The sequence below is a fragment of the Thunnus maccoyii genome, chromosome 6 (genome assembly GCF_910596095.1).
Source record: "Thunnus maccoyii chromosome 6, fThuMac1.1, whole genome shotgun sequence".
In the NCBI taxonomy this organism is placed as follows: Eukaryota; Metazoa; Chordata; class Actinopteri; order Scombriformes; family Scombridae; genus Thunnus; species Thunnus maccoyii.
Window position 1 is genome coordinate 197,154 of NC_056538.1, and position 12,509 is coordinate 209,662.

The 12,509-nt window shown below is 39.9% G+C and overlaps 1 protein-coding gene across 4 annotated transcripts; it reads left to right on the plus strand.

Moving 5' to 3' along the window:
- The first annotated feature begins 11,083 nt into the window (after positions 1 to 11,083).
- Positions 11,084 to 12,111, plus strand: LOC121899409 (vegetative cell wall protein gp1-like). 4 transcript variants are annotated; one of them, XR_006096693.1, is made up of 4 exons: positions 11,084 to 11,175; positions 11,483 to 11,537; positions 11,687 to 11,800; positions 11,882 to 12,111. XR_006096693.1 is itself a non-coding variant. In XM_042415206.1 (4 exons), exons 2-4 carry the CDS (start codon positions 11,573 to 11,575, stop codon positions 12,078 to 12,080), a joined length of 264 nt encoding a protein of 87 aa, XP_042271140.1. In that variant the 5' UTR covers positions 11,084 to 11,175; positions 11,483 to 11,572; the 3' UTR covers positions 12,081 to 12,111. The 4 variants fall into 4 exon arrangements, 2 of the variants coding, with proteins under 2 accessions (XP_042271140.1, XP_042271139.1); XM_042415206.1 differs by having other exon boundaries at positions 11,483 to 11,585; positions 11,687 to 11,738; XR_006096692.1 differs by having other exon boundaries at positions 11,483 to 11,800.
- The last annotated feature ends 398 nt before the right edge of the window (positions 12,112 to 12,509 follow it).

A 12,509-nucleotide genomic window follows, 5' to 3' on the forward strand; every position in this document is an offset into this window, starting at 1 on the left:
CCCTATTCCTAAACAGAGCTACGCTACCAAGAGTTTCCCAGGCAACGACACAGAGGTTGACTCACGCATTGCAACAACACTGCACGGAGGCTCCCAAACGCTACTGATTTCCGAATGAATGGATATTTGGCATTATTTTTGGCATTAAAACATCTTTTTTTGGCCTGGCAGGGGTTCTCATTTTTATAATTAGCAGTCTCCATTAGGTTGGGTGAGTTCAAAGTTGTGAAAACAATGGGGGTGTTTTGAATACACACCTGTTTTCACAGGTAATTTGTTACTATGTCCCTCCCGCCGCTGGAAATAATGGATTAATCCTGGAAGGCTATTGATGTAGCACTTTTCTCCTTATTAAAGTAACATGGCAGTCATTCGACCAATGAGAATTTGGTTGGACATATCGACAAACTAATCAACCAGGAGACAGCAGCCCTAGTGTGTATTAGTGTTAAATTGCTTTGCTTGCATTATTGGCACTTTATCACGATGAGAGGTTTCATTACAATTTCAAACTGAAATATTTTCTTCCATTTTTGACATGGTTTAAAATTATTGGGCAGTTATTGCATTATCAGCAGCTACATATCCACCCATATTTTGTTTGTATTTATCCCTTACTTACCCCATTTCCAAAGTTGTTCATTTTACTCCTACGGATAGGTGAGGGTGAGCCGGCTCATTGCTGCAGTGTTGGCAGTGAACACGTGCTGTGGAAAGGCAAGCCTTTATAGAGCCCTGTTTCCTAATTCTTTATTTTATATTTAGCCACTAAGGACAGTGTCGGTCTTGTAAAAGTAACTAGTTGAAAATTATTTCCTCAACTGGGTATCTTACTTCAAAGTTGGGTGATGTGTGACACCTTACTATTCTTTAGGCATTGTTAACAACTCAAACAGATGTGTATTGCCTTAGTGGTTCTTATATGCTTCTTCTTAAGGCAGATTTTGTTTCCTGTTCTTTTTTCTATTATTTTAGTGGACTTATCAGTGTTTACTAGTTTATCTATTTTAAAGTTTAAGTACAAAAAAAACAAAGCTTCCATTTTGGGGGAGGGTGAGTGATATTGTGGATTCCACTGATGGTTCAGAGGCTTTTTAGATTGCTTTAAACCATCAACTCCCCCATGTCTGTGTTTTAAGAAATTGCTGGAAACCAGTCATTCATCACTGCTGGATACTCTACAAATGTTTATCTGTGACATCTGTTTGGAATTTTTTGTATGTATTTATGTCTGGACATGACAGTTGAAGGTACAGCAAAGAGGAAATGTACTGAAAGCATGTCCCCTAGGTTTTGCCCTTAAAATGGCAGTATTATCAAAGGTCAAATAATTTTAAATATTGATTACTGAGGACTTTTTAACTGTAGAGGTCAAGAGAGCTGCCCAGCTCATTAGACGGCTACAAAAGCAGGCCCAAAGTTAACTTTTGTGGTATGTTCAGTTGATTAGATTGTTTACTTTAGTAGGTATAAGATCCCGTCACTGTCAGTCAAACTCAGGAAGGTTACTGAGGATAGTCTAAAAACATGTTCACCAATTTACACACTGACCATTTCTTTGTAAATATGAAACACTATTTTATTGCCTTTTACCTGTGGGAGAGGGAACCTCTCTACTTAGCACAGGCTAGCAATGCAAGAACTACATCACCACTGATGTGGCCGTCCATCCCGGAGAGGACAGAGAAATGAGCAGAGACTATTTAAAAGATAAGGCTGGTGTCACTTTCTTCTTACTATAAACACATCCCATAAAAAGGCCAAACCCAACAATTTATCCTGCTAACAAGTATCATCTGTGTAGCTACAACTTGATATAGCTTATGCCACTACCATAGAACTCCTTTGTTGTCTAAAAACTATTAAAAACCCATTAAGGAGCCATACCATAAATTGGTTGACAGTTCTTCATTGGGATGAACAGAGTGTAGTTTCTTCCATTCAGCTTGTCAAACTAGCAGAGCAGCATAAATGCAGAACCGCTTGCCAGTGCATGTTATCTGCTTCACATGGTGCTACTCTCCAGAGTGACTGCAAATGAAGTCACAGATTTATTTCAGAATAAACATTGCTCATGTTATTCTCACTGAGGGGACATGTCACCCAGTGCAGCAGTAAGCCTCTTGTTTGTATTTGCATTGGTTTTTGGAAAACAGTAATTCAGTGGCACCAATGTGAGATCAAGGGAGAGACTAAATTCCCATGTTGGGGCGGTCTGATGAAGATACCTTGGTACCTTGCCGATTGGTTAGGTTTAGGCATGGAGAGTGAGATGTAGGATGTTAGGATAAAATATCGGGGTCAGAGCCAATCAGAGGCAGAGTAGGGGTGGGTCCTCACGGAAGGCATACTGGGTATGCATGCCCGACAAAGGCATTTAGTCTCCCCCATGAGATCATACCTGCCAACTCATTGTTGGCTGTAGCTTCGTCAGGGAAATTATTTTAAGTGACAAATTAACTCCAGCCTTGCTCTTTTGAAGCTGAATTTTCTCTGTAGATCTCACTTGCATAGCTCGGGGTGTTGCTTTTTAATTGTTGGGGGGTTTTGTTTTTAAAAAAATCCTGGCAGTTTTTCTCTGTTGGAATACTGAGACTGTGATCACAAAGGAAGCTTTATAATCCAACTCAATCTTCAGGTGTACCTGAAAGAGCCACCATGTTCGCTGATGACAAGTAGACCCTGTCTTATATGTTACAGCTCCACCCCTCTCCCTGTGTGAGTATTTACATACATGTTGCAGCACAAATGACTGCATGCAAAAGTTCATTACTGAGATCCAACATACCTTGGCTCTGAATCAGGGCTAAAAGGTCTACCTATTCCAGATTCCCACAGTGGTCTTAGTGGGGTGTGGCACAAACAAGTCCATGGATTCATCCTGCGTTCAGCTGGCATAAACAGTGTCCTGATGCCAGAGTAGAACTCAATATCGTAGCAGACACTTTGAACAAGAAAGTGGTCCAGCAATGTTAAGAGAATGTCAGAGCTGAGATGACAGACAGGACCCTGCAATCCCTGTGTCAGTCCTACTCAGTAGTTTGAGAAGATGTTGCAGCAGTAGAAAGACCATCTACGTCCTACCTTGGGTGCTGACATTTGCATGCCAGCTTTAACATTTAAATGCTAAAGATGCATCAGTGTGCATGTGTAACAGTTATCAGGGCCAAAGCTGAACAGGTTTCTCTGAGTTTCAGGTCACTGAGTGCAAATGCCTCAGTATCTTCAAACAAAGAAGGTTGTATGACATGTCATCTGACCATTTCGAAAGACAAAAGTTTCTACCTGTTCTGAAAGGCTACACTCAAAGGTGGGGTGAAAAGCCTGCAATCATCTATTCTTGACTGCATCCCACAGCCTGATCTCGTTTGAAAAACGGTCTTTGTGGTCTCTATGCCATGAATCTTGAATTAGATGTGAAATTCTCCTCAGAAGCATTCATGGTGTTGAACTTCGCTTGTTCACACAAAGGTGAAAGAGTCCTATTACACCACCACACGCCTGGCCAATCACTGTGTAAAGTGGGTGTGATTGTCTGTTTGGGAAAGTTACAGATTGTCAAAGCCCCCTAGACTCTGACATCAGAAGGGGTTTTAAGATGCTGTTATACAATCTGACAAGCACGTGACTTGAAGCATACTGAGGCCTTGAGTGTAAGCTAGTTAACCTCTAATGACAAAGTGGGATGTCATTGTTTAAAAAGGCATGTAACCACATCTTCCATTAACAGAGATCAGGGAGAAAAAATGCATTGAGGGCTGTGATTTAGCTGAAGTTGAAGCTTGTTCAACTTACACACATTCAGAACAGGTTTACTGAACACACTGTCCACAATTGCCCAAGCCCATGGACAGTGACTGAACATGTTAATAATACCCCTTTCAGACAGCAGACGTGTGTGACGCAGGTCTGCTTAACGCATGTTTGAACCATGTTGGACTCATTCACATGAGACTGCTGTCACCCTGCTCTTCACTGCTAGCAGAGACTCTGGACTGCAGTCTGGTTTCATGATTCTGTCTGTCCATCTGCACGCTCCCTCTCACACATGTGCATGCTTTAATTTCTATTTTCCAATCAGTTACAGTAAGTGGCATGTAAAAGTCAGTATCACTGATATATCCCCATTCATAGCAACAGCAGTTTACCAACCAAGCCATGCGGCCTCGAACCCTAGTCGGGAGGAGGGTTGTGAAGGAGCGTCGGCTGACAGGCATTGACATTCAGATAGACCCCTGATGTGGGTTTGACCTGTGTCACTGGGTCGGTCTGGATGGGATACAAGTCTCTTTTGTGATCTCAGCTCAATATTTCCTGCACCAGGCTCACATACTGTCCCACAACCCCCTGGCTTTGTGTGTCTTGGGGAACCAGTGAATTAGTTTGTAGATGCAAAGCCTGTTTCTAGTTAAGGCCTTTTTCAGTGCAGGAACTGAAGCACTTGCAGCAAACTGTAGGATGTGCACACTACAGAAGAGTGGTACTTAAAGGGGCATTTCAATTTGATGGAATGAGACAATGATTGGTGTTTGTTTTACAGCTCACCTGGCCACAGCTGTATTTGGCAGCCCAGATGTTTGACCCATTATATGCATGCCAACACTGTCCTCCAAGGGAATTGCTCTAATGTGGAACGGCATTATGATTTTGGGAATGGATTCATTTCCCATCTTTATTTTTAATTTTTTTCCAATGTTGCATGTGGATGACTGAGCTTGTCCGGTGTATGTTTGAATTCAACAACCATTATTAGAAGGCTAGTGACTTTTTATGAAAACAAAACACTAAAAAAAATAGGATGAAAGGTGTGTGGTGTCATTTGTCCTTCTCCAGTGGCCGTAAACTAGTGTGCCTGAAATACTTTGCAAGACTTTTCCCACACGTTGATGCTTCCTCCTCTAGATGTACTGTGTGATGGAATAGTTTTGTAAAGGAAGCCTTCATCCGTTCAGACATCTGTGGGCCCAAGAGGTCTGGCAACTAAACTATGTGATTAGCTATTTTTTAAACATCTAATCATTGTGAAGTTATCATAGTCTACTTCAGGAACAACCTTGAAACATTAATTGATATCTTTATTTGAGTCAAGGTTCTGTAAATGTATCAGTGACATTTAACCATGTGGTTTAATGTTTTAATTTGACTCCAACCTAATGTGAAAAACAAAACCATTTATTTGGCCAAATAATGATTTGAAAGATTTTTATTTTTAATTTTCTGTGAAGTTTGTATGATGAATTTGGCAGATGTGAAGGCAAATGAATGTATATCTTTGTACAAACCATTTAGTTAAGAGGACATGTTAGTTATGACAGACACATGCAAGAAAAAATAACCTTTTTATAAATCTTTTTGTATTAGAACATTAACAATGGTAATTTTTGTATATAAACGAAGGCTAGGCTTTCTGATTAGCAGAAAGGTAAAACATTCCTACATTTTTTTTAAATGTATGTCCATTGAGAATAATTATGTAAACATGCGCAATGTTTTATGTGCCTTTTATTTGGGTTTGTCTAAATAAAAGAAAACAATAGAACATGATTGTGGACTGTCCATGTTGAGTCCCACAGGAAAGTCAAAAGAAGTACTCTTTTCTGGTTTTAGTTGTTTTTCCTAGTTTCAGTTGAGGTTTCTGAGAGGCTGAGATGGTTGCTGAAATCCCCGGTTTGTATGGATGTTTCTGATCTCCAGGCTCCTCAGTGTCTTCACCGGCTCGCTGGCTCACAGTTGGCCTACTCATGATGAAAGTGCCTCTGTGACTTTGCTTATCGGAGTGGATTGTGGGGAATTGTGTGCCAAATCATGGTCTGTATGTGACGACAAAAACATTTTGGTGTTTTTTCATTCTTTAACTATTAAACTTCGAAAATTTGACAGGCTGTGTCAAGTGTGTCTTTAACATTCAGTTGTTAACTGACATCTGAATGAGTAATGATTTGCTGCAAACACTATTATATGAACAAATCTAGTTTACTAATATACTGCATGCATATTTTCTACACCATATTACCAAGTCTTTTTCTGGCCTGGGGTTAGGTCCCTTAGTTCCAGTGAAGGGCTACAGTTTGCGATATTTTAGACAATACTGAGCCTCCAACATGGAAGGTCTTCCCTGTTTCAACATGACAAAGCCAGCTCCATAAATGTTTTTTCCAGTTTGCTTTGGAAGAAGTTCACCGGCCTGCACAGAGCCCTGATCTCAACCCTTCCCAACAGCTTTGGGATGAATTGGAATACTGACTGTGAGCGAGACCTTATCACCAACATCAGTGTTGGACCTCACTCAGATGTCCGCACACATATTCTCTTATCACACATGGGAGGAATGTTCAGGTGTCCACACACTTGGCCATGTAGTATAACAAAAATCAATGAATAAAAGCTAGTACATGTAGTAAGCAGGCAACACTGAAGGATGATTTGCTAAAACAAAACAATAGAGATGTCAAATGTGTGTGTTGTATCCCAGTTGTACTTTCAGATTAAAATTTGGGAGATGTTTAAACCTATGTGCTCTGGAAACAGTGGAATCTCTTAGGCTGATTGTATCCTCAGCTGCATTTGGTGTCTTGTAGAGAATACCTTCCTACCACTGGAGGTCACTGTATTCAAGATTTACACGAGTTTAATCTGCTGCACTCATGGTTTAAATGAGGTTTTGCGAGCGATATCTGTTGCTCAGTTCATTTTAAAATTATTAAAAATGAGTGACTTCTGTTTTTTACACTGAGGGAGTTATCAAAAGTGAATTAAGTTTGTGCTCATTGCTTAAATTAGCAGATGCACGAGTATGAGACCAAATACTGTACAGGTAAGCAATGTGTGAATTCAATTCACTCTCATAACAAGTAAAAACAAAACAAACCATCTCGGTAATAAAGTGGGAGACAATGCTATACCACAATGTGCATGTTAAGTGTGTGTGTGTGGTCTGTCATAGGCTACTTTTGGTTACAAATTTCAGACATAGGACCAGTTAATTGGGAAAAAGCTGATTTTTGGGTCAGTGGTTAAGGTTAGTATTAGGTTAAGGCAAGTCTCTATTAAATGAATGTAAGTCAATGTAATGTCACCAAAAGTGACCATGGTCTGGTATATCTGTGTGTGTGTGTGTGTGTGTGTGTGTGTGTTATGGTTTTAGATTTCCCCTGAAATGTGAAATGTGAAAGTAGTGCACAGTAAGGACACAAGAGAACCCTCACTGCTTATCAGAATCAACTTTTTTCACTGAGTATATAATATATATACTTGTGTAACATTTCTTTTGTTGTTAGTAGCTATAAATATATTTACACGGTGCAGAGAATAAATGTTCATAAGTTACAAATATAGATACACAACTAAACAGAGCATAACATTTTATTGAAATATATACAACTTACAACTAATTAACAACTGTTAAGTTTTAAACAAACAGAATCTATATACAGATTAAATTGTAACTGAAAAATATATATACGGTTGCTGCTGTAGTGCAAGTGTACAAGTACAAAAAACAATAAATTATTGTGTATAAATAGGGCGCACATGCAGTGCTCCACTGGCCACAAATACTTGAAATGAATAAGCTTTCACCGCTTAAACATATTAGTTCAAATTAAGTCATAAGCCATGACTTAAAGGACAGGTTCACAATTTTTCAAGTGTGTCTTAAAATAACAGTCAGATGCCCATATGAACAGTTAAAGAGGTTTTCCTCACTGTAATCATTCCTCCCGTTCATACTGGATACCCTTCAAATGTGCTTTCAATGTAAGGTATGGGGGCCAAAATCCACAGTGTGTCCACACAGTCATTTTGTGCAAAAATGCATTTAAAAGTTTATCTGAAGTTAGTCATATCAAGTGGAAATCTGCCACATTTACAGTCTTTTTAGCATCAAATTTCCTCTTTGTGTTTTTTTCTCAGACAGTGTTTCCCTGTTGAGCTGCGGTGGAAGTATAGTAACAAAAAAAGGGACTTTGGCACTAAAAAGCATAACCCATCTAACCCTAACCATTGAAAGATATCTACTTGATTTGACTCATTTGGACAGCTGAAGTTTCATATTAGCTTCAAATAAACTTGAAATACATTTTTGCCCAGAAGGAGGACTGCAGATTTTGTCCCATCATTTACATTGTAAGTGCATTAACCACACACCTCCACTCAATCCTGCAGAGGTGCGCCGCAACACCTGATTTGGTCTAAATACGGCCTTACTGTTGATAAGTTTCATTGCTGTAGAGATGTTGTCTCAGCAGGCCTGGCATTGTTTTGGATTAAACTGTAGCTGGCTGGTGTAGAGTCACCAGTGATGTTTGGTAGTTGCACAGCCCAGATCAAGCCGTGGGCAAGTATTTGTGGTGCGGTGATGTTAACCAACGGTAAAGAGGAGCCAAGCTGTGTTCAGGCTTCTCTAGAAAAAGTCTTTTGGTCAGCTGAACTTCCAGTTTGCAGTACTGCTTTCAGCAAGCAGGCAGAGATCCAGTTTAAGTGTCGCTATCTTCTTCAAAGCAATGTTTGAGTTGAGAATTCAGGCTTTTGCTGGCTTCTTGTAATCTTAGTTGAGTGCTGAATAAAGTTTAATCTAACTACGCTCAAATCTCTCTATTCAGTAACGGAATGTGAATTGACATGACATCAAAACAAATACTACATGTGAAACACAAAACTTAAGGTTACAAATAAAACAAAAACAAACTGAAGTTGTTTTAATAAAAGATTAAAATATGCATATAGAAAAAAAGAGAAGAGACCTCTTAATCAGAATTGTGTCTTGGCTCATGAGTTTATCTGGAGACCAGCTCAACTGAGCTCAGTCAAGCTTTCCTATTTATAATTTTGGTCAAAACAGGTGGATATTTGGGTGTGTTATAAATGTTTTCATGCCAGATTGATGATGAATATTCAATTTCTATGTTTTGGGGACTTTTAAGGTGTGGTTGACTTCGACTTGAGATGATGAATTATTTTTCTACATTGGAGAATCAACCTTCATTGATTCAACTTTCTCAAACCATCTACACATCTCAAACCATCTATGCTGAAATAAAAGTTCAATACTATAGTGAATGAAATAAAGTTAAGCAACAATTATGTGACTAGATTAAACTTTCAGTAACAAAATTTCAATATAAATCCAATATAATTATTACTTTATTTTGAAATAAAAGAAAATCAACCTGAAACTCTTCACACATTATATTTCTACATTCCTATTACTTCAGAAACTTCATTCATTCAATACAACTACTCATCTAACTATTAAAATATTTTAAAATACCATTGCATAGTTACCATGTAAACATTTATTAACTCTTAACAGAAGGAAATACAATATGAAGTTCTTACCTATCAATAGGGGGCAGTATTGTCACATGTAGTACAAATGTAATGAAATCAAAAATTAATATCTCCTCAATAGATTATGACTTGTCTGTTTTGATAAGAAAAGGGGGTTTTCTGTCCATGTGTGTTGTTATCAGTCCTTTCTCCTGGTTCACCCCAGAAGGTCATTTATGCTTTAAGTTCAGGCCATAATTTAGCTTTTGGTCAGAAATTAATTATCAGGAGGTCTGTTCAATCTCCATTTTGTCACAGTGTTTAACTTTTGGTCAGTATTATGTTGTCAGTTCAGGGTCCAGGGGTGAGGCACTAAGCCATGTGTCTGTGAGATTCACTCACCTCCTCAATTTGAAATTAAAGAAGGGTTGTTTTATTCAGGAATTAAAGAAAAGGCTGTAAGGTGTCCTACACTGGACACCACCTCAATGTGCTCCATCATCAAGTCGCATGGCTTTTTATACCACTGATGACACCCATCCATACAATAGCCTACATTTAAACAGCAATAAAAGACAAAAAACTCAAACACGATGATCCAACAAAAAATGAACACAAACTGATCATACAGGCTACAACAATAAAATAGAACAAATAGTCTTGTTAATTTAATACAACCATGTGGGCAGGCTGCAGCTGCAGCGCTGCCACCAGCTCCACCTGCCGTGGTCTCTGGGTAGCCTGTTCTGCCTGCCTGCCAATCTGTTTCTATGGCCAGGCTGTGTCCACTCAGTCTGTACATTGTCAACGTTTTCCTTAGTTTTCTATCAGTCACGGTGGTCAGGTATTCTGCCACTATGTACTCTCTGTTTAGGGTCAAATAGAATTCTAATTTACTTTGTGATTTGGAGGTTTCGTTCCAGTGTTTGATATAATTTTCTTTTTGTTTTGAGTTGATTTGGTTGGGCCAGATTGTTTGGTTTCTGTCCTGAAGCCCTGGTGTGTGTGGGCAAAGCTTCAGGACCAGCTGGCAGAGGTGACTCTTATCTTTATTCAACTCTTGGCACTGAAAGACTTTGTACTGGTAGGAAATTTGATGGCTCACTTATGAATTTTAATTATTCAAGGCCCTACATGCATTATTGGATGTGAGTCTGTCAACTTTAACTATGTTTTTACACAGGAGAACCAGGTCATCACCAAACATCAGACATGTGACTTCTCTGTCCTGCAGAGTCACACCAGGGTCTATGGATTTTTGCAGCTGTTCTGCAAATGTACTTATATATATGTTGAAAAGAGTTGGGCTCAAATTGCAGCCCTGTTTCACCCCACAGTACTGTCTGAAGTAATTGGTTCTTTTATTTCCAATTTTAATTGCACATCTGTTATTCAAATACATTGTTTTAATTAAATCATGCCCCCATGCCACTCTCTAATAATCGATAAAAGAGCCCTTCATACCAAATACAGTCAAAGGCCTTTTTGAAATCTCCTAAACATGAATAGATTTTATTTTTATTTTTTTGTACATGTGTGATAATTGTGTGCTAGGTTACAAATACAGTATTTTCTTTTAGGAAAGGCTTACTTTTATAATGTTTTTATTGTGGTATATCTAAATAGTTCATTGATGCTATAAAGGTGTTTATTTGGTTATTTCATCTCCTCTTTAAGTCTCTTAAACTTTTTCATTATCACTATGGGTGTAATCCCACTTCTGACCACAGTGTGGGTTGCAATGGCAGAGTGGCGCTGTCCGTATTTCCGCTCGTTGACTCCACCGGCAGAAGAAGAAGCAAATCTATGTTGTTTATGAGGTATTTTTACATATTTCTCGAGAACAGCTCATCCAAAGAACACACTCGCCTTTGCACTTCCTTGGGTCCCCAGCAATACATCTGCCAGGTATGAAGTAGATCAGATGAACGGTTTTCTAGATATGCAAAGGTCAAACATACATACAGACAGACAGAGATTCCTTGCTTTATATAGAGAGATAACTTTATTGTCTCCAGTTCATTTCTTATTTCTGCTAATTTCATGATACAACTTACAGTATATACGAGTTTTGTCTTTATTTACTGTAAAAAATAATACAAGACTTTTTAATTTAATAAGTTATTGGCTTATGCCAACAGTATAATACTCATAATATAATTCACCATTATTATTATTACAGTATTATTATTATTATTATTATCACTGTCTACAGGCTAACCAGCTACCAGGCTAATAAGCACTGAGTCTACTGTCTACAGGCTAATAAGGTAACAGGTTAACAAATGCTATCTGAGTCTGGAACATGAACGAATCTGGTGAGCTCTGAGCAGTGTTCAGTAATCTTTGGCAGACAGACAGCAGATCAGTATGTGCAGGATGTCTCTCTCTCTCTCTCATGTCTGGGTTCTAATTGCAGGAGTGGAGACAGGTGTGCGGGAGTCGGGCGAACAGCTGCCATTCATCAGGAGGTCTGCTTAAATACTGGGTGCAACCTCCTACTCACTGCCAGATCGTAGACTCTGTTCATACAGTCAGTCACGCTTCCAGCCTACTTGTTACTGTTCTGTCAGTATCCAGCAATTGCCTGACCTTTGTGTCTCTGTGCCTGCAGAAGACCTCAGCCTGACCCCGGCCCTGTCTCCAGTCCTCCTGCCTTGCCAGCTCAGCCCATCCCTCTGCCTGGCTCCCCGCTCCATTCCCTCTGTCCAGCCTATCCCTCTACCTGGCTCCCCGCTCCATCCCTTATACCCAGCCTCACGCCCAGCCCAAGCCCCAGGTTCCCCAGCCACTGGTCCAGACCTTGGCCCTAGCCTCCCAGTTTTACCGCCTTGCAAATAAATCCTTTTCCAACCCCACTCGCTGCCTCCTGCCTCTGTGTCCTGCTTGTTAGTTCATTAGCCTAGCCTTAACAGTACGATCTGGCCACACCATGAACCCAGCAGACGCTGAGGCTTTCTGCCAAGCCATTCTCCAACAGGGCACGTTACTGGAGCAACATGACAAAGTGCTTAAGGGGATTATGTACAGTCTTAAGGACCTTTCTGCGAACCTCGGCAGCATCAGAGAACAGTTACCACCTGTAGCTCCCAACCCGGACCCCACTCCTGACCAGCCCCCTAGCCCTTCCCCCTCTCTCCGAGAGCCCTTTGTCCCCGCCCCGGAGTGATATGACGGCAACCTCGGCTCCTGCGGGGCTTTTCTAGTGCAGTGTTCCCTTTTTGAGCAGCAGCCCCACACTT